The sequence below is a fragment of the Gossypium hirsutum genome, chromosome A05 (assembly GCF_007990345.1).
Source record: "Gossypium hirsutum isolate 1008001.06 chromosome A05, Gossypium_hirsutum_v2.1, whole genome shotgun sequence".
Lineage (NCBI taxonomy): Eukaryota > Viridiplantae > Streptophyta > Magnoliopsida > Malvales > Malvaceae > Gossypium > Gossypium hirsutum.
In genome coordinates this window covers 23681014-23700177 of record NC_053428.1, presented here as the reverse complement: position 1 = coordinate 23700177, position 19164 = coordinate 23681014, and the positions used below count along the sequence as shown (strand labels likewise).

The window sequence follows — 19164 nt, the reverse complement described above, 5'->3', positions numbered from 1 at the left end:
CATTCCCACAAAATAACTATTTCATTATAGTCCTATTCCAGTTAAATCATTGAAACATCAGTTATAAGAAATTTGACCATAAAAATATATTTGTATACCATATCAGTTATAAAAAAACATTGTATGTCTTTGATTATATATGAAGTAGTGGAAAAGAAAAAACAAATGAAGAGCAAAAATTAAAGAACCTTTTGAAACTAGCTAGAAAGAGAATACTGAATCACTTCATTCGCAGCTCACACAAATCTATCTTCAACAATGTCTCTCAAAACTCAGAGACTTCTCTTTATATAGGAGAAAGGTTTTATGTCTTAAAAGGGGTCTCTCAAAACTTAGAGACTTCTCTTTATATAGGAGAAAGGTTTTTTGTCTTAAAAGGGCATTATAGCCATTGTTTATGCCTTAGAGAAACAACTTGTCCTCTTCACAACATGAAGCATATGTATGCTATATCATTTTTCTTTGACTCTCTATTTCAATGCAATAATTCCTCAAAGTATTATAAATTTTAGATTTTAAATTAATAGATTTTGATTTAGTATTGCTTAGGAAACTCAAATGACTAATTTGGAAGGTGGAGTGAAGGTTAGAATGGAAATGCTTTACATTTCTTTTCATGATTTCTTATATAGTATCTGACACTTGATATGTAAGATATGTAAAATAGTATTTGGTAAAATACAATTGATTGGGTTGAAGATATTTGTTGGTTGAGGTTGAGGGGAGAGAATCACGAAGGGAAACGACCCCTTAACTGATTTTGTTTGGTTTTGTGTCTTTCACACCCAATTTTTATGTTAGTATCTGTCTGTTACTTTTTTTACACTGTCTGTTGATAATTGTTTTTGACATGTATACTTGTTTAACCTCTTATTTATTGATATTTTTATTTGTTTTTAAGATAATGAATTCATAATTACATTTAGAATGCATGGAACACTTAAATAAATGAAACAACAGTTAAAAGAAATTTGACCATAAAAAGATATTTGTAGACTATAGATTATAATAAACATTGTATGTCTTTGATTATATATAAAGTAGTGGAAAAACAAATGAAGAGCAAAAATTAAAGAACCTTTAGAAACTATCGAAAAAGATAATGTTGAGGCCATCACTTTCTTCCAACTCACACAAATTTGTCTTCAACAATGTCTCTCAAAATTTAAAATTTAGTGAATTCTATTTGTATAGGAGAAATGTTTTATGTCTTAAAAAGGCATTATAGATATTGTTTATGTCTTAGAGAAATGACTTGCCGTCTTCACAACATGAAGCATATGTATGCTATGTCATTTTTCTTTGACTCTCTATTTCAATGCATAAGTCCTTAAAGTATTATAGATTTTGGAACTTAAGTTCATAAATTTAGATTTAGTTTTGTTTAGGAGACTCATATGATAAGTTTGGAAGGTGGAGTGAAGGTTAGAATGGAAATACTATATGTTTCTTTTCATGATTTTTAATATAGTATATGACATGTGATTTGTAAAATAACATTTGGTAAAATACAATTGGAGTTGAAGATATTTGTTGGTTGTGGTTGAGGGGAGTGAATCACGAGCGGAAATGATCTCTCAACCTATTTTGTTTAGTTTTGTGTCTTTCATGCCTATTTTTTATGTCAGTATTTGTCTCTCTTTTTTTACCACTCTCTGCTGATAACTGTTTTTGACATGTATACTCGCTTCATCTCTTATTTATTGATTTTTTTTGTTTTTAAATATAATGAATTCATATTTATATTCAAAACATGTGAAACACTTAAATCAGTTAAAAATCATTCTATTAGAAATTTATTTTTGAAAGAAACTCTTATGTGGTATAAAGCACTTCTTGTATTCATGGTTTGGTCTCATTTTATTTGAAATTTAATTTGTTTCAATTAGGGTGATGAGATGAGATGAGTTTGGTTTGATTGCGTTTTTAGATTTTTGAATCTTTGATGATAATTCAGTTTGGTTTTTAATTTTTTTTTTCATATTTCTTATAACTTTTAGATATAAAATGAGATTTATGTAATGGTTTTTGAAATTTTAAAATACTTTTCATAAATAATTCTGATATTGGTTTCAAATAAATATAAAATAACCAATAACTTTTAGATTTTCTAGCTAAACCCTTGTTTCAAACTACTCATTAAATTACTAATTATTGTAAATAAACAGAACAAACTAAAAGGAAGGTCTTGTTATGGACTGAATTACAACCGGTTGATGACTTCTTCATACTATAATTTCTCTCTTCACTTATCAGCATTGTGAAAGTACTGAACTCATTTCTCTCTTTACTTATCAGCATTGTGAAAGTACTGAACTCATTTCTGATATAATCCTACCCGAATACGTCAAGCACTTGCGCGGATCTCCATACGTTTCGCTCCAATGACACATCTCAGGCACTGATAATGCTGATGTCATAGACGCTTCATGTTTCACGTTGCCATTGTCTTCATCATCATCATTGTCGTGATCAGTTTCTTCATCCAGTTCTTCAACTTTCTCAAATTCCCCATATCCTTGAAAAAACTCCAGGTTTTCTAGCTCTATCTCCTTCTCCTCATCGTCTTCAACAGCATTATTTTCCTCGAAAACCGTATGACAACATCTAAAACTGCCATCCAAAGGCACGAGGTCCAGAATAAGGCGACCATTTTCTCTGTAGGCTTCAAAATATTCGTGATGTTTCACTTTCTCTTCTTTAAGAACCAGCCTCCCGTTGCTGTAATATCTGGCTAAAATCCAAGGCATGTGGCTTGGCAAATTCCCCGTTCTTGCTAGTAATGGAATTGGGGGTGGATATTCTCCCACCCTTGGACGCCCTTTCTTCCTCTTATTACCTTGTTTACTAGAACCTTTGGCTTTATGATCTATCGTTATCATTTTCAACGCACTATGGATCATGTAAACTCCACTTTCAGTCCCCAGCATATCGTCCATCCCAGAGGACCAAGGAGAGTAGGATGCAGAGTGAGTTCTGAAGGACAAAAAATCTAACGATGGAGGCGATGGTGACTGGGGGATGGTGTAGGAATGGATGATGAGAGTTGGTGTCTGTAATTGAAGGGTTTTATATTCATATATTAGGGTTTTGAGACCTGGTAGGTGGAGATACTGTTTATAGATGGGGGCAGTACATTGACATTCATGGACTTGCATGGGAGATAACATAGGTGATCTTGAAATGATATTTGAGAGGGATAAAACAATGGACCTAGTTTTTGAAATCAACCCATCTTCATCTAAAAATCCCATGCTTTAGTGTAAACTAATCGCTTAACCTGCAAAAGGGTGAAAATAGAAAGGAAAAAGAAACTTTTGGTTAGATTGGAACTAATTAAACAGAGATTATTTTAAACATATATTCTAAACCAAGCCAAATCTTATAGATATACAAAAATAAATAAAACTAAGGAGGAAGGTTAATTAATTGAGTTAAGTAGGTAAGAAAAGAAATTCCCAAAAAGAAAGACAAGGTAGGTAGGAAAGGAAAAGGACAAGCTTACTTGTATTGTCTGTAAACAAAGAGCGGTGCATTTTAACACGAGGATGACACAGGCTTTTTCAACTATTTTTATTATATTTCACAAAAATCCCGTCGTTTATTGAGCAATTGATGAAGTTTCGTTTATTCTTATTTGAATTTACTAAAATAATTTAGTAGCCGCAGGGTGAAAAAGGGACAAAAACGTTACATAATTCAGCATGTAAAGCTGTTTCTTAGATATAGAAAACGACATTTAAAGTTGAGCTTGTATTTTCAATTGGTCTCAGATAGAAACAGAATTGAGCTACGAAGGTGATGTTCAAGTATTTTGTGGGTTTGGTCTTTGAACTGGATGTAATGAAGTATCTAGAAGGGTTCGATTTGGGTGGTGGGCTGCTGGTATGGTTTTCTTAAGAAGGTGTTGATTCAAGGCCTTAGGAAATTTTGAAGCTGTTTATGAAAGGGATTGGCTGTGTGACAGAGTTTGGTATGGTGGATGTGGCACTTAATCTGGTTTCTTGTATACAGACTCGGTCGAGTTTCAAAATTCATCTTGGAAAAAAGTGAACAATTCAAAGCACTTTGTTAAACCATGATGGGTTAAATCAAGTAAAAAGAGCTAGCCAAGAATCAAAGCTATGGAAACCAACATGTAATATAAGAGTGAAAAAAAGAGATCATAATCTATAGATAGATTTATAGATTTGTATAAGCTATTATACCCCATTTCTTTCTTTCTGAAAACCCATGTTTTATGGCTTTGATTATAGTGGGAAAAAAAAAACAAACAAGAGCAAAAATTAAAAAACCTGTAGAAAGTAGCTAGAAAGAAAATGTTGAAGGGATCACTTTCTTCGCAGCTCACACAAATCTATCTGTCTTTAACAATGTCTTTTAAAACTTAGCGACTTCTCTTTATATAGGAGAAATGTTTTACGTTTCAGAAGGGCATTATAGTCATTATTTATGTCTCAGGGAAACGGCTATTATTTATGTCAGAAACGGCTCGCCCTCTTCACAACATGAAACATATGTATACTTTGTCATTTTTCTTTGACTCTCTATTTGAATGCAATAAGTCCTCAAAATATTATAGATATTAGAATTTGAATTCATAAATTTAGATTTAGTATTGCTTAGAAAACTCAAATGATAAGTTTGGAAGGTGGAGTGAATGTTAGAATAGAAATATTTTACGTTTCTTTTCATGATTTCTGATATAATATATGACACGTGATATATAAAATAACACCGGGTAAAATGTAACTGATGGAGTTAAAATATTTGTTGGTTGAGGTTGAGGGGAAGGAATCACGAGGAAAATGATATCTCAACTGATTTTGTTTGATTTTGTGACTTTCACGCCCATTTTTTATGTCAGTATCTCACCCTTTTTTTTTTGACACTCTCTGCTGATAACTGTTTTTGACATATATACTCGTTTCACCTCTTATTTATTGATATTTTTCTTTGTTTTTAAAGATAATGAATTCATATTTATATTCAAAACGTATGAAACACTTACACTATTGAAAGATAAGTTATAAGAAATTTGACCATAAAAAGATATTTATAGACTATAACTATGTATCATTTTCTATCTTGCTTGATCATTTATATTCTCATCTAATAAATGGGTTACTTGTGAGTGGAATTTTTAGTCATTTGTTAGGAGAAAGAAATTAAAGAGTTGTTTAAGATGTTAAGACTTGTTTAGAGTAATTGTTAAAAAACTCTTTTTCACATCTAAACAACTACTTTCATCTTCTTGTTCTTTTTCCTTTAGATACAAAGTCAGTTTACAAATTAGGTAAAGGAGAATTACATTAACAGATTAAAACCTTAATGAGTATTATCAAGGGATTTTAATTACTTCTCCTTACTTTAATCTTTATTTTTACTTTTCCCTCATTTCGTAACGTGACACATAATTAGTATAAACAGTCTTATCTTATTCAGTCTCACATTACGAGCTTGTTACTAAATTCTGTAATAAATTAATAATAATAATTTTCAGTTGTCATGATTCTTACAAAATTCTGGTAATAATAAACATGTTAGTCCAATATTATCAACTACAAAGTCAAGTCAATTTGCACAAATATCGTGTCCTTTATAATGTGTTTCACTCCCTATATTTTATTCAGTGAGATTGGGAAAATAGCAGAAGAGAAATAAATTTTCTTTTGAGGGGAGGAAAGAAAAATAAAGGCTTTCTTTTCCCTCTCATTTTTATTTCCAGTTTATTTTTTAAAAATATGTAAGAAAAAAAAAACTTATTTTCATCTAATTTGATGGGATTTTAATCATTATTTAGCGCAATTTTTTAAGATTAAGTAATAACTTACATATGAAATAAAATTTTGAGTTTATTTTATATTTTTTTCTTTTCATTTTTTATAATTTTAAACTTGATTTCTTTTCGTTATTCATATGAAACTAAAAAAAATAACTTCCATTAAATATAATAAAATTAAATTAAATCAATACAAAGAGCCAAAATATAACTAGATAAAAACTAGTTATGGCAACTCCACATTATAGGATTAGACTATAATAGTCAATTTCATTTCGATATCACCCATATCGATTGAAATGTTTTGTTTTGATAGTAAACTAGAACAATAAATTTTAAGTTTGTTTCGATACAAATTTTACTTGGTTCTAGTCGTACTGATGGATACCAATTGATTTTGCATATATCAATTGGAATATAATGTACTGGTTGGTACCAAAAAATTAATTTTAAAATATATTTTAAATTTAAGTTTAATTTTTATTTATTTATTTTGGATTTGTTCAATCATAGATTGTTATATGCATAATATGAAATAGTTTTTTCCTTGTGAAGTTTATTAAAGAATAAATTATGTACTTGATTACTATTTTATATTATAAATTTTACATGTGCTGAGATTACTAACTTTTTAAAAATCTTTTCTTTATGAGTATTTTATATTTGAGATTTATTTAATTTTATTTTTTGATTCTTGTAATTTTTTAAATATACATATAAAATATTTTACAAAAATAGGAATAAATCTAAATCGATACACAAAAACAGACCGCTAACAATACGTACCAATAGTAATAAAAAAAATTTTATCGATACAATACTGACTACCTTATTAAAAACCTACACATAACAATTACACATAATAAAATTAAAATCTAAATACTCAAAATCTCTAACTTTTATTAACCATACCATACCCAAATTGAAAATTTCCATTCAATTCTTTAAATTTCTTTTCATGTGCGTGTATATTTCATTCCTTCTCCAAATTAAACCCCCCCCCCGCCCCCCCGCCCCCAAAAAAAAAAGAAAAAAAAAGCGTGTGGGTCTGCAAGATCAGTAAACACATTGACATTCAAAACTAGAAAGTGAAAACCACATTTTGACAGGGATGTCTATCTTCAGATCCCCTAAACCTTATAAGAAAACGTCTAAAAGAGTTTATAACTTTCCTTATTAATTATAATATTTTAGATTTAAATCTCACAATTTATTTATTTATTATTAATTTTATATAATTAGATAAAAGTATACTCATAATAATATAAATTATTTTGTATACATAATAATTTTTCAATAAAAACTAAAAAAAACTAAATTGAATTATTAATTTTGTTATAGGTAATATTCAACTTCGTCAGTTTTTTTTTCACTACAGACACAATCTAAAAAACGATTGTTCCAGAAAGTATTTGTTGAAAAACACAAAAATGAAGTTAGAAGTCGAATATCGAGATCATCACCATCAAGAAAAATAACTTCTTCTTTATGTTTTTCGACATATACGAATTATTTACGTTCAAGGCATTTGAATCATTTGATTCATATATCATAAAATTAAAAATAGAGTTATGAATAAAAATATATTTATAAAATAAAATTTTTAAAAATATATTAAAAAGCTGTATTCAATAATTGAGTTATGAATAAAGTAATAAAATTATTATGTAGAAATCCTTATTAATTTTGATTTCCATGTTTTGATTTTTTAAAAATATTGAGTTTTAATTGTTTTATTTAAATATTTTATAAATAATAAAATACAATATTATTATAATGATATTTATTAATTTATTTAAAAAAATTAAATTATTTTTTTAATTGAATTAGTATTTGATTAATTTGTAATATCAATACAATTAGATATTTAAATAAAAATAAAAGATATTAGGAAAAATAGTTATTGATTCTGAAAGACGAAAAGGGCCCAATGGGGCAACTAGGTAGAGCTCAAGTTTTATATTTTGACCCTAACGTCCCAAAGTTGTATTAGTGCTCCCTTGTATAGTTTTTCATATTCAATAATACAATTTTATCCAGCGTTAAAAATAATTTATATTTATTATATAATTTTTACAACACAGTTTCAATTAGAAAAAAAATGAAATATTTGGTAATCCGTTGATAAAAAAAAGAAAAGAAAATAATTCAGTGTTATTATTTTCGAAAATAAATGATATATGCATATTAGTTTTTTTTTTTTTATAAGTTGCGAAATTTAAAGATATGATAAAAGACATAAACATTGAATAATATAAAATGTAGGAATATTTGAATAAAGTAAAACTTATGGGATTGTTGATTGGGTTGTGTTACTGGTTGGTCCTATTAAATTTACATACTTGGGGTATGTATTGTCAAGTAATTGGATACCTGCCCACAGAAGGAAAATAGTATGTGTCTTTTTGTTTGCTTATTAACTGCGGTTATTCTTTTACCCACTCTGATACTTGGCTCGGCTTTTTTTGGTAAAATAATCTAAAACAATTAATTAATTTATAAAATGATATGGGCAAAAAATTATTTAATAAAATGATTCGTTTTGAATAATGTAATTCAATGTGCTGGTCAAACAGTACCATTCACTTTTTCAGCGTCATCATTAGTCAATCATTACCTTTTAAAAAAAAAATTTGGTGCCGCCGTTGTGTCAGAAAGCACCCATATGAATTTTTTTAAATACTCGTAAAAAATTTAAGTATTCAAGTAGAAAAAAAGAAAATATTTTTTTAATGGGGGTCGTCAGTGTGTCAGGCAGCACCGTCCAAATATTTTTTAATTCATGTCAATAAAAATTTTTTGGTGTCGCTACCAGGTCAAGCGGCACCAAGTGGTTGTCAAGGAATAATTTTATTAAAAATAATATTAGCGAAAAAAAAATTTTTTGGTGCCATCACCATGTCAGGTGGCATCTGGGGGTGTCAAGGAAATTTTTTTTCCATTGACACTTTCATGTTTTACCATTTGGTGATAAATACGTAGTCTTCCTTGTTTGTGAATTGTTGGCCTATGAATAACTCTTCAGATTCGGAATTTGACGCCAACCAATAAAAAGGTATTATATCTAGGTATTCAAGGAATTCAGATGCATGCATCGCATCGGGTTCTATGCTGAGCATGTGGGTCGCAAGGTTATTGATATGATAATGTCATGACTTAGGTTCTCGACTGAGGGGCATGTACATTTTCACTTTATCAGTGCCTTCATTGTCGATATCATCTAGGACCTCATCCAGATTGTGGTCATTGAAATCTTCACCATCATGATGGGAATGACCATTTTTATAGAGTCCTTCTTCACTATCTGCACCGGTAGCAACCACCTCCGAATGTATCTATAAATGGGGCCCCGAATTAGGGTTGTTATATGCAGTCGAACCATGGCGTGGATTTTTGGCCCTTGTCGATGTCCTCCATAACTGCATTGTTTTGCACATCCAACATTAAGATTAAAGTCAAACCCATGTACAAATGATCATTTATCAATAGACGCTCTCGGAACCTCCATACACGGGTCTTGAACTTCATATTGTTGATTTAATGAAGTGACATTTTGAACAAGCTCCACATCTATTAACTTAGCAAACAACTAAACTGGTTAAACATTCATGTTCCCACTTGAGCAATAAAGTGCAATCATTGTCTCTAAGTCTTCATCATCTATAAGTTCTATCTCGGTAAATTTGATAGGATTTGGAGAAACTAGAAATTTGTAAAAATAATCTGGACATCCTCCTCCCACAATGTTGAGCTATTTTTCCATTAACCTTTTGTTTCATATCTTTGAATTTTACATTCTTATTAAACTACATTCCTAATTGCTGGTTAAATTCAAATATACAACCAATTCTTGTTTGCAAAATTATCCCTTCAAAATGAACGTATACGAAGAATTGATTATTTATCTTCGATACAATATCTATAAAAAAATAACTTTAATTTAAAAAAAAAGTAGATCCTACTGAAAAAATATTGTAATAGGCCTATTTTGCCCGGCCCGGGCCCAATACATTAAACAGTCCATTAACAGTTCATTTTTTTTAAAAACAAGCCCAAACCTTAAACAGGCCTGAAACTAAAAACCCTAGCCCAAAAACTTAAAATTTTTCATAAACCTAACCCTAACACCCCCATGTGCGCCGCTCCTCACATGGTGTCAGCACGTCCAACGCCCGAGGACTGACCACCCCTGGCCTAGTCCCATCGCTTCCGTCAACACTTGGAAACACGCAAACAGTACGAAAAACAGTAGAATAGAATAGTGTATTTTGGCTATAAAGCTATCACAAACCGATTGTAATGAGGACGGAGTTTATTAATCAAAAACAAGATTTAAAATTAAATAAGGTATTTTTATTTTGAGTTTTTTTACAGATTTATTTTAAATAAAGCATAAAAGAAGAGTAAGAGTGGAAATTTACCTGTTCTCCCCACAATATACCACCATCGAAGACTCCCACTATTGATGAAAACCCGAGAAACCCTTTAGGGTTTTTGATTGGGTTCAAAAAAGGGATATACGAGGGGTTGAAAGGGAGAGAAGGGTGTCGGCTGAATTCTTCTATTTCTTTTTCTTTTTTTTTTCTTTTTCTTTCTAGGTTTTTGCCTTCAGATCTAGGGTTATGCTAAAAAGGGGATTAAAAAGAGTGATTTTCGAAATTTTCTGGCCACCGAGAGCGGCAAAGCCGTCGTCGGCGACCGACGGTCAGCGCAATGGCCGACGATGGCTCCCATGGCTAGATGCTTAGAAAGGGGAGAGAGTTTGAGAGGTTTTTCCTTTGTTTTTTTTAAGGTGTTGAAAATTTAAAAAAAAGGTAAAATTTGGTTTAAATACTGGTATTAAAACAATACCATTTTGGGCTTTATGCCCTAGATGCAAAACGACGCTATTTTCCCCCTTACTCGTGTGTTGACCCGACTCGGCCTAGAAATTTGAGAGATTGTACCCTAACGTACAGGGTTTCAATTTTTCTCGTTTGATCCAAATGATCGAATATCATTTTAAAATTAAAACGTACGAGTTTTGAAAATCAAAAGATAAGCTTATTCTCAAGGGTTTAAAATATTGTGTCCTAATGTACTAGATATGACATTTTATTACTTCGGGACAAGAAGGTCTTTAGCATCGTTTCAATTTATTCAAGCAAATTATTTGTAAAAAAATCAGCATTAAAAAGGAGAGGATCGTATTTTCAATTCTTTTCGGGTTTTCAACTTTCGACACTAAGACACTAATTAATCAACTAGGTACCAATTTTGAGCGTTATGAGAGTGCTAATCCTTCCTCGTACGTAACCGACTCCCGAACCCGTCTTTTTGAATTTCGTAGACCAAAAGTCGTTGTTTTAACAAATCAAGCATTTTATTAAAACAATCATTTTACAAGGTGATTCAATCACACCTAAATAAAAAGGATTGGTGTCGACTCCCATTTTTCATTTTCAAAACCAAAGTTGACCCATTTTTTCAAAAATATGGTTTCGACAAATATAATTACATATAAATAATTACAAACTAACCTTATAAACTCAAAATTGATTTTTTACATTTAAAACACAAATATTTCTTCTTTTTCTTCGTTTTCTCCCCTTCTACTAAACACAAATATTTTTTTTATTTTTTCCTTTCTCTAGAATAGAAACAAAAAACTTAAACAAAAAAAATCAACAGATATTCGGGTAGTGTCGCTGACAGCGTGACGACACCAAACAAAAAGAAATCCTAACAGCCACTGGTGCCGCTTGACAGCGTGATGGCTCTAAATAATAATAAAAAATTCCCTAACACCCCCTCGTGTGACCTGGCACAATGGCGGCGCAAAGAAAATTTCTTTTTTCATTGATATTATTTAAAAAAATGATTATTTTACTGATACTGCCTGATAGACCAATGACACCCCTTTACAGCCATCGGTATCGTCTGGCATGATGACGGCACCAAAAAAATTAAAATTTTTTTTGGATAGTGCTGCTTGATACACTGGCAGCAACCATTAAAAAATATATTTTTCTTCACCGTGAATACTCATATTTTTCACCAGTATTTCGAAAAAAATATATGGGTGCTGCTTGACAAAATGGCAGCACTTGAATTTTTTATTTTTTATTAAAAAATGTGATTATTGATTGATGATGGTGTCGAAAAAGTGGGTGATGCCAACTCAATTGGCGACACCAAGTTATTTTATTTAAAACGGATCATTTTATTAATTTTTTTATCCAAGCCATTTTATTAATTAATTAATTTTTAAGACTGTTTTATTAAAAAAAGCCTGCTTGGCTATTATGGGATTGGTGGTGAAAGGTCAAGAATATTGTTGTAAATAAATGTGAGTGAAATATATATTTGCTGAATAAGGTTGAGTTTGGATGGGCGGTGTATTTATTTACGATTAATGTAAAAATAGCGGTGACGATAAAATTATATATTATAATAATATTATAATGTAAGACAAAAAATAAATTAAATTAAACGCAATGCACCATACTCTACCGCCCATTTAAACCCCTTTAACTTAAATAAGAAATCAATATAAAATTGGGTGAAGAGTACAAGATAGTTGCATAGATTTGTGTGTGCATGTGCCAAATCTTGTTACGATTCCTTTGTATGATGGCTGTGTCTCCTTTCTCGACTTGTGTTCCTTTCTTATGATGGAAAAAGCAAAGCCAATTGGCCTTCTTTAGAGGCAGCAAAACAAACCGTAAGTATGAGGGAATTTTCCTAGAAATTTCTTAGATTTTACCAGAGAAAAACTTGTCTTACTACAAGTCTAGAAGATTAAGTTGGCAAAGGACTTACAGCGGACGTCATGACTGCATATAGTAACAAGATTGATGGTGCTAAGGGGCTTGAATTGATGATAGATGTACATTAAGTATCTATCACAATACATTTTAAGGTAGCAGTGGAACCCTAACTATACGGGAGCATTGCAAAGCAATCTTTTGTGAGTCCTATACTTTTAAGGAGTAGTTATGTGTAATAATTATCGCTTGCTTTCTTATTTTACTTTTGTTTCCTCAAAATCCTGTATTGATCTTATTTTCTGGTATTGATAATCACTGTCTCCATGTTTTAGTTTTGCCTCTTAAAAGCTTTAAATAACCAAATTTTCTATGTGCACTGAAGTGAATTCGAAATTGCATTGGTAGGTCACGACGTGAGTGAAAAATTAAGCGCACATCTCACGCAACCTCCAAGCTGTGGATCTCCGGCCGGAAGGGTTTCCCAATGCCTTCTTCACCTTCACCACTGCAAATTCCCACCCTGCTCTGCCTCTTCAGTTCATCCCTACTGCAACTGCTAAGGTTTTTACTTTAATCATGATCATTTCTATTGTAAATCCTACCAATTCTTTGTTAGTTTTCTTGAATCAGAAATATCCTGCAATTTTCTTTTACTTTTTTTAGTTATAAGGATCTGAATGTGTCGTAAGAGCTTTGTTTTCTGTAAATCTATGTTCGGCCTATTCTGAGTATGATAATTGAAAAAAGTAGGCGATATATATGTATAAGTTTGTATTAATTAATCAACTTAGGAACACCAAATCCGTGACTGGAGAGTTCTTTTGAATATCTTGTAAAATACTGAATCAAGATTACGACAGGAACATGGTTGTCTGTAAATGTGATAAGTTATTCATATGGGAAGAACTTTTAAAAATGGTAGGAAATTTTAACTTTTAAAAAGTTGGGGATATGTCGAATCTGTTTTTTGTCAAAAGTAGATGTGGCCTGTGGGCTCGTTTGATGTTAATGTTAAACTTACCCTCAAAACCTGATTATTTTGGATATGTAATCCAAAGTGCATTCACTTTTTGTTGAAAATAATGAACAAAAAAATAAATAAAAAGAGCATTTAATGAATTTAAAATGCAAAGAGGTCATTATCAAAAGGATGTACATTTATGGTGTGTTTAGAGAGATGTACTATTTAAATGAAAAAATTGTAATTTTTTAATTTATTTTACTCATAAAGTGAAATCGTATCGTAATTGTTTATGTTATGTTTAGTTTTACAAATTGTAATATACTTTAAAATTTTAATAAATATTAATTATTATAAAAAAAGTATCCATAATACTTAAAGGAAAAAAATTTTAAGCAAGTAAAAAATTTAAAATTAAATTATAATATGTATTATGTTAGTCTGAGAAAGTAATTGATAATACGTTTACTAATACAAATAACAAAAAAGAAGAAGAAGAAGAAATAAACATCATATGTAATTTTATGTAATTGCTTTAGCATTCTTTATTTGTTAAATTATTCACTCTACCATAGAGCATATACTCTTTATCATGTTGGTATAATAATCACATGTTATAAGGTGGCATGGTGAAAAACCTGGTGTTGAAGAGTTTTTTTTTTTTTGGATGTTATCCAACGGCATTAATGGGAGTGGACAGCATTTATGAAAAATTTCTATAGAGATGAAATTGTAATTTTTGTGGCTTTGGTTTTACGAAGAAGCTCCTCAATAGCAAACTCCTATTCCACAATAGCAAACTCTTTTTCTCATTAGCAAAATTTTTCTCATCAGTAGCAAAATCCTACCATCATTAAAATGAACCCACTTTGAGTTTGGTTGAGCAAAACCAAGAATGAGGTATTCGCCTCTCAACGAGCGCTTTCACTCTTTCATCTCATCTTTTCTACTTACTTTAGTTTTTTTGCTTTCCTCACTAAAAAATGCTTATATCAACTTAAGCATCACAAAACATCTCAAAACATAAATTTCAATGTCCTCAAATTTATGTTTATCTTGCAAGAACTCAAAAATAACAGATTTCATTTTATTTTCTTTGAAGAATATTGATCTCTAAAAATACATAAACAATATCCATAATAAACAAGCTAAATTTAAGAATTATATAGCTCATAAAGCCCAAAAGCATCGGCAAGGGACAACAAGCAGCTTGCCGTCTACGGACACATAACTTTCAACCCTCAACATTTGTGGTAAGCTAGGAATGATGCACATACACCCTGTCAAACCTCACATAGTTCTCTTCCAAGCTTGTTGGTCCAAGATAACAAGAATTAGCCAATCCCCATGCACCCATGAGCTAAAAGGTATCTCCGCACCAACCTCCAAGTTAGGTATAAAAAACTAGGTAATATTCCTCTATTCTCATCATCTTCTCTACTTTAGTTGTTACTCTATTCAACTCTCTCCATTCTCCTCCATTTTTTCTTTAGCCTCTCATTGGCATAAGCATTAAAGAGCAGCCCAAAACACCAGTTTCGACGTCTCCATCGCTCATTTTCCTCTTATAGAACCATTAAAAGGTCCAGGCTTAGCTCCCAAGCCCAGTCAGTTCACATCCATCTCATATCTAGCTTCAAAAGGACAAACATTAGCATTGTTTTATGGGAATATGTCTTAGATCTATTTAGCCCTAGAAAAACATAGTTCACACCCTTATTTAGGGGGAAGTGTTGATTGCGGGGGATGATCCTACATTGATAAGTGAAAAGGGCGGGAAACAATTCCTCATCGACTAGCCAATGTTTAGTTCGTGGCTACATATAATGAGGGTACCATGCATCCTCCCGAAAAATACCTTTTTGAAAGAACAAAACCATGAAGACAATCTTCACTTTCAAAGTAAACAATACCTCATCGTGGTGCATTCTATCAATCCTCGTGCAAACAATTACCTTATTCGTAGAATATGAAGAGTGCAAGCCATACGAGGTATAAATTGTGTGAGCTATTGGAAAAGAGAAAGTTGAGTTTGAGTTAAGGAACAACATATAGAATTTGGACTATTTTCGTCAATAACATCCCGAGAAGAAATTTGATCTCATATGAATCCACTTTGAATTTTTTTTATACAAATAAACCTAATCAAAATTTAATTGAACGAGATTGAATAATTCAATTTTTATTTCAAATAAAATATGAATTTGATAAGTACATTAAATTTCAAATCAAACTTTTGGCTCCATTACACCCTCTTCCTTCTACTTGCAATCATTCATCAAATTATTGGGGGGAAAAAGTGAAAAGACAAAAGAATAATCGTTTAGGCTTCATTAGTGGAATGATCGTCCACGCTTATATTAACTTTTGTTTTCCATAAAACCCTGACGCCGAATTCTTACAAAGCCCTTACAAATGATGAAAATGAGTTATGTAGTAAATATGAAAAATTACCCCATTAACTACTGGTAGAGTTTTTTCTTTTATATATTTTGTAAGTGGGTTTAAATTTAATATTTTACAAGATATAGTAAAATTAAATAATCAATAAATCTGACATTTATCACAATTTTAATTTAATTATGGAATTTAAAAATTTGCCCAGATAATTGATAAGGAAAATAATTTGGACACTGCTGGTGGGCAAGGTGTAGTTGATAACAAGTGTCCTATAAGGTCTAGTAAAAAAGTTAGTATTTGGTATATTGTAATATATTTTTTTATTCCACAAACAGTTTAAAAAAATTATAATTTCTACTCTTTTTTTAATATTTTATTATATCATTATAATACACTTATCAACTACTTGTGTACCAAATATTATTCTATATTAAAATGTCAAAAAGTAAATATATAAAAAAAATAAGATACATGATAATTTATAAACTTTGCTTATGAAGTTAAAAAGTAGTTAAAAAATTACACTTCTAATATACCAAATAGTAATCTCATTAATAAATAATTTATTAAAAGTTTAAATGAAAAATAAATAAAATATAAAAGACAAAAAAAAAATCATTTCAATATAACTTACGTTGTATATAGAAATATACTAGATTTATATTACACTGATAAAAAATTTATGTAATAAAATACACTTATTAAAAATTTATATAAAAATCAAATAATACTGTAATGGTGAAATTAAAAATTTAACATATGCTTCAAAATGCCTTTATTTTAATTTCTTTTATTAATTTATAAAATATAAAAAAAACAGTTATAATTTTGTATTTAAAATTTTATTTAAATAAATTTATAATTTAATTGACAACTTTTAAGTGTTTTAATCTAAACCTTGAATATTTGAGGGAGATGGTGGAAGTGGCCTATTTTAGTATTTTGATTTGGGATTCATAAAAGCCTAGTAATTTAAAAATACACGGCCTTTAAAGTTTTGCTGCCATCTGTCAGTGCTTTCTCACTATTTTCGTCAAGTCTTTCATTATTATAATCAATTAATTTTTTATTTTAATTTCTCTATAATGCCACCGCCAAATCAAACAAACGCCCAAAATCCAATCAATCAAAACAATTTCTTGAGTGGGATGACCAACACGCTTCTACTGCTAACCCCACTTTGAATCTTCCATGTCCACGTGTTGCTCTCCTCCATCTCCTACGTGGCAACTTCTGATGTCATCGCGCAACGTTTCTCCATTATTGATCACACAGAAAATGAAATGAAAACCAAGTTTTTCTATATTTAATGCATGGATTTAGATGAGCTAAAAAGATGTATAGTAAATTATAATTATATTGTTTTTTTTCAAAGTATTTAATTTTAAAAACATTTATGTTGCATCAAAACATATGGAGACCATTACAGATTATCTTCTTGATTTTCTTCAAGAAATCGGCATAATTTGGAAAATATATCCATTTTTTATTATTTGAAATTATTAGAGAATAAAATTTGAATATTAAAAATAAATAATCAAATCATTTTAAATTTTTTTACTTTAATCAATAGTAAAAATTTTGATTCTTATTTTAAGTATAAAATAATTTTAAAATATATAGTAAGTATCTATTTCGATTATAGTCTACTTATAAAATGTAAAATATTAATTACTGAACTTATTCTGATAAATATTTTGAGAAATTAAATGAAGGAGAGGTTTTATCCTTACATTATAAATAAAGTAAAAGATTAAGGTTAAATGGAAAAACTTTGAAAGCATTTCACTTTTGAATCTGTTTCCTTCCTTAGGAAAAAAAAAAAAACAAGAGTTAAAGAAGTTTCTGGGCGAACTCATTTTTCTAATATCTTAGCAGTGATTTTGTTTTAAATTTAATTACTATTCTTTTTAAAGGACGCGTTTACTTTAGTCGCTATAAAATCCATACAAGCTTAGCCATGCCCATGCCCATGCCCATAACCACGAACCCTACCTTCTTCCTTTTTCTCTACTCTTTACGTTCCTCTCTTATTCTATATATATTCATTTTTGTGACCAAAAAAGATAGTGTGCACTTGCATTAGTCGTTTTCTTCAACCTAAATATCCTACAATAAATCTATGTCTTAACTTGTTTAGACCCAAATCCAATTCAAACCCTTCCTAGATTTGCTTCCTTCTTAACCTACATAGCTAACCGTTGCTTTATATAAATACACACACAGGCAGGAAAACACTCATTCGTGTGAAAAGTTAACACAAAATGGGGGTGGAAGGCACCTTGGAGTACATCTCCGATTTGCTTAGCAGCATGAAGAAGAAAAAGAAGAAGAAGCAAACTCAAACTGTAGCTCTCAAAATCAGGATGGATTGTGAAGGTTGTGCCCGTAAGGTCAAGAAAGTTCTCTCCGGAGTTAAGGGTATTATTACAATTAAACTGAAACAGTTTTATTCCAATATAGTAATACTACTCCTCACATTTTTCTTTTTATTGAGGTTGTTTAATGCTGTTGTTTGTGGTTTTGGTAGGGGCTAAGTCTGTGGACGTGGACTTGAAGCAGCAAAAGGCGACGGTGACGGGTTACGTAGAGCCAAAAAAAGTACTGGCGGCAGCCCAGACGACCAAGAAGAAGGTGGAGCTGTGGCCTTATGTGCCATACACGCTGGTGGCGAATCCTTACGTGGCTCAAGCTTATGATAAGAAGGCACCACCCAATCATGTCAGGAAGGTTCCCGACACTGCCAACATCACTGAGACCACCGTCGACGACCGCTACTCCAACATGTTCAGTGATGAAAACCCTAATGCCTGCTCCATCATGTAAATATGAATCAAATTAATACTAAGAGAATTAATGTAAAGTTTCCATGTGAAATATAATATTACTGGGTTAAAATATAATATGTCATAAATTTATATATTTTTAGTAAATTTGTAATTTAGTTCTTTCTTTTATTTTATTTAGTCCTTTATTTTTTAGATTTTAAAATTTAAATCTAATTGTTAATATTTTTTGTTAAATTCAAGTTTATAATAACATACTTTTTTAATTATATTGTTATTAAATAAGTATTTTTTATTTAAAATATTATATCAATAAATTTAATAAAATAAATATCACTAAATAAAAATATTAAATTCTAAATAAGTGAAGAATATAAAAACTTAAAACATGAAAAAAAATGTGTACTACCTTTTTCTTGGAGACTTTATGGAAAGACCTGAGCAAATGGCCTGGGAAATATGAGTGTTGTTAGGCGACAACATTAT

The 19164-nt window shown here is 30.3% G+C and overlaps 2 protein-coding genes and 1 long non-coding RNA gene across 4 annotated transcripts; 2 read left to right on the top strand and 1 right to left on the bottom strand.

The window, feature by feature from the left end:
- Window positions 1–2022: 2022 nt before the first annotated feature.
- LOC121229497 (uncharacterized) lies at window positions 2023–4419 on the bottom strand. 2 transcript variants are annotated; one of them, XM_041114021.1, is made up of 2 exons: window positions 4296–4419; window positions 2023–3280 (listed from the first exon to the last, which is right to left on the bottom strand). In XM_041114021.1, the coding sequence occupies exon 2, from the start codon at window positions 3252–3254 to the stop codon at window positions 2295–2297; it is 960 nt and encodes a 319-aa protein (XP_040969955.1). In that variant the 5' UTR covers window positions 3255–3280; window positions 4296–4419; the 3' UTR covers window positions 2023–2294. The 2 variants fall into 2 exon arrangements, with proteins under 2 accessions (XP_040969955.1, XP_040969956.1); XM_041114022.1 differs by having other exon boundaries at window positions 3506–4370.
- Window positions 4420–12371: 7952 nt separating this feature from the next.
- Window positions 12372–13357, top strand: LOC107961268 (uncharacterized). Its single transcript, XR_001701246.1, has 2 exons — window positions 12372–12731; window positions 12937–13357. It is a non-coding gene; the product is annotated as an uncharacterized lncRNA (long non-coding RNA).
- Window positions 13358–17860: 4503 nt separating this feature from the next.
- On the top strand, window positions 17861–18814 carry LOC107905021 (heavy metal-associated isoprenylated plant protein 24). The gene is made up of 2 exons (XM_016831570.2): window positions 17861–18313; window positions 18423–18814. The coding sequence occupies exons 1-2, from the start codon at window positions 18157–18159 to the stop codon at window positions 18716–18718; spliced, it is 453 nt and encodes a 150-aa protein (XP_016687059.2). The 5' UTR covers window positions 17861–18156; the 3' UTR covers window positions 18719–18814.
- Window positions 18815–19164: the final 350 nt, after the last annotated feature.

Excerpts from the sequence above, each read along its gene's own strand:
- LOC121229497 (XM_041114021.1), bottom strand. The coding sequence starts at position 3,254 with ATGGGATTTTTAGATGAAGATGGGTTGATTTCAAAAACTAGGTCCATT.
- LOC107905021 (XM_016831570.2), top strand. The coding sequence starts at position 18,157 with ATGGGGGTGGAAGGCACCTTGGAGTACATCTCCGATTTGCTTAGCAGC. Across the intron at positions 18,314-18,422 it reads AGTTCTCTCCGGAGTTAAGG|GGGCTAAGTCTGTGGACGTG; the intron begins GTATTATTACAA and ends TGGTTTTGGTAG.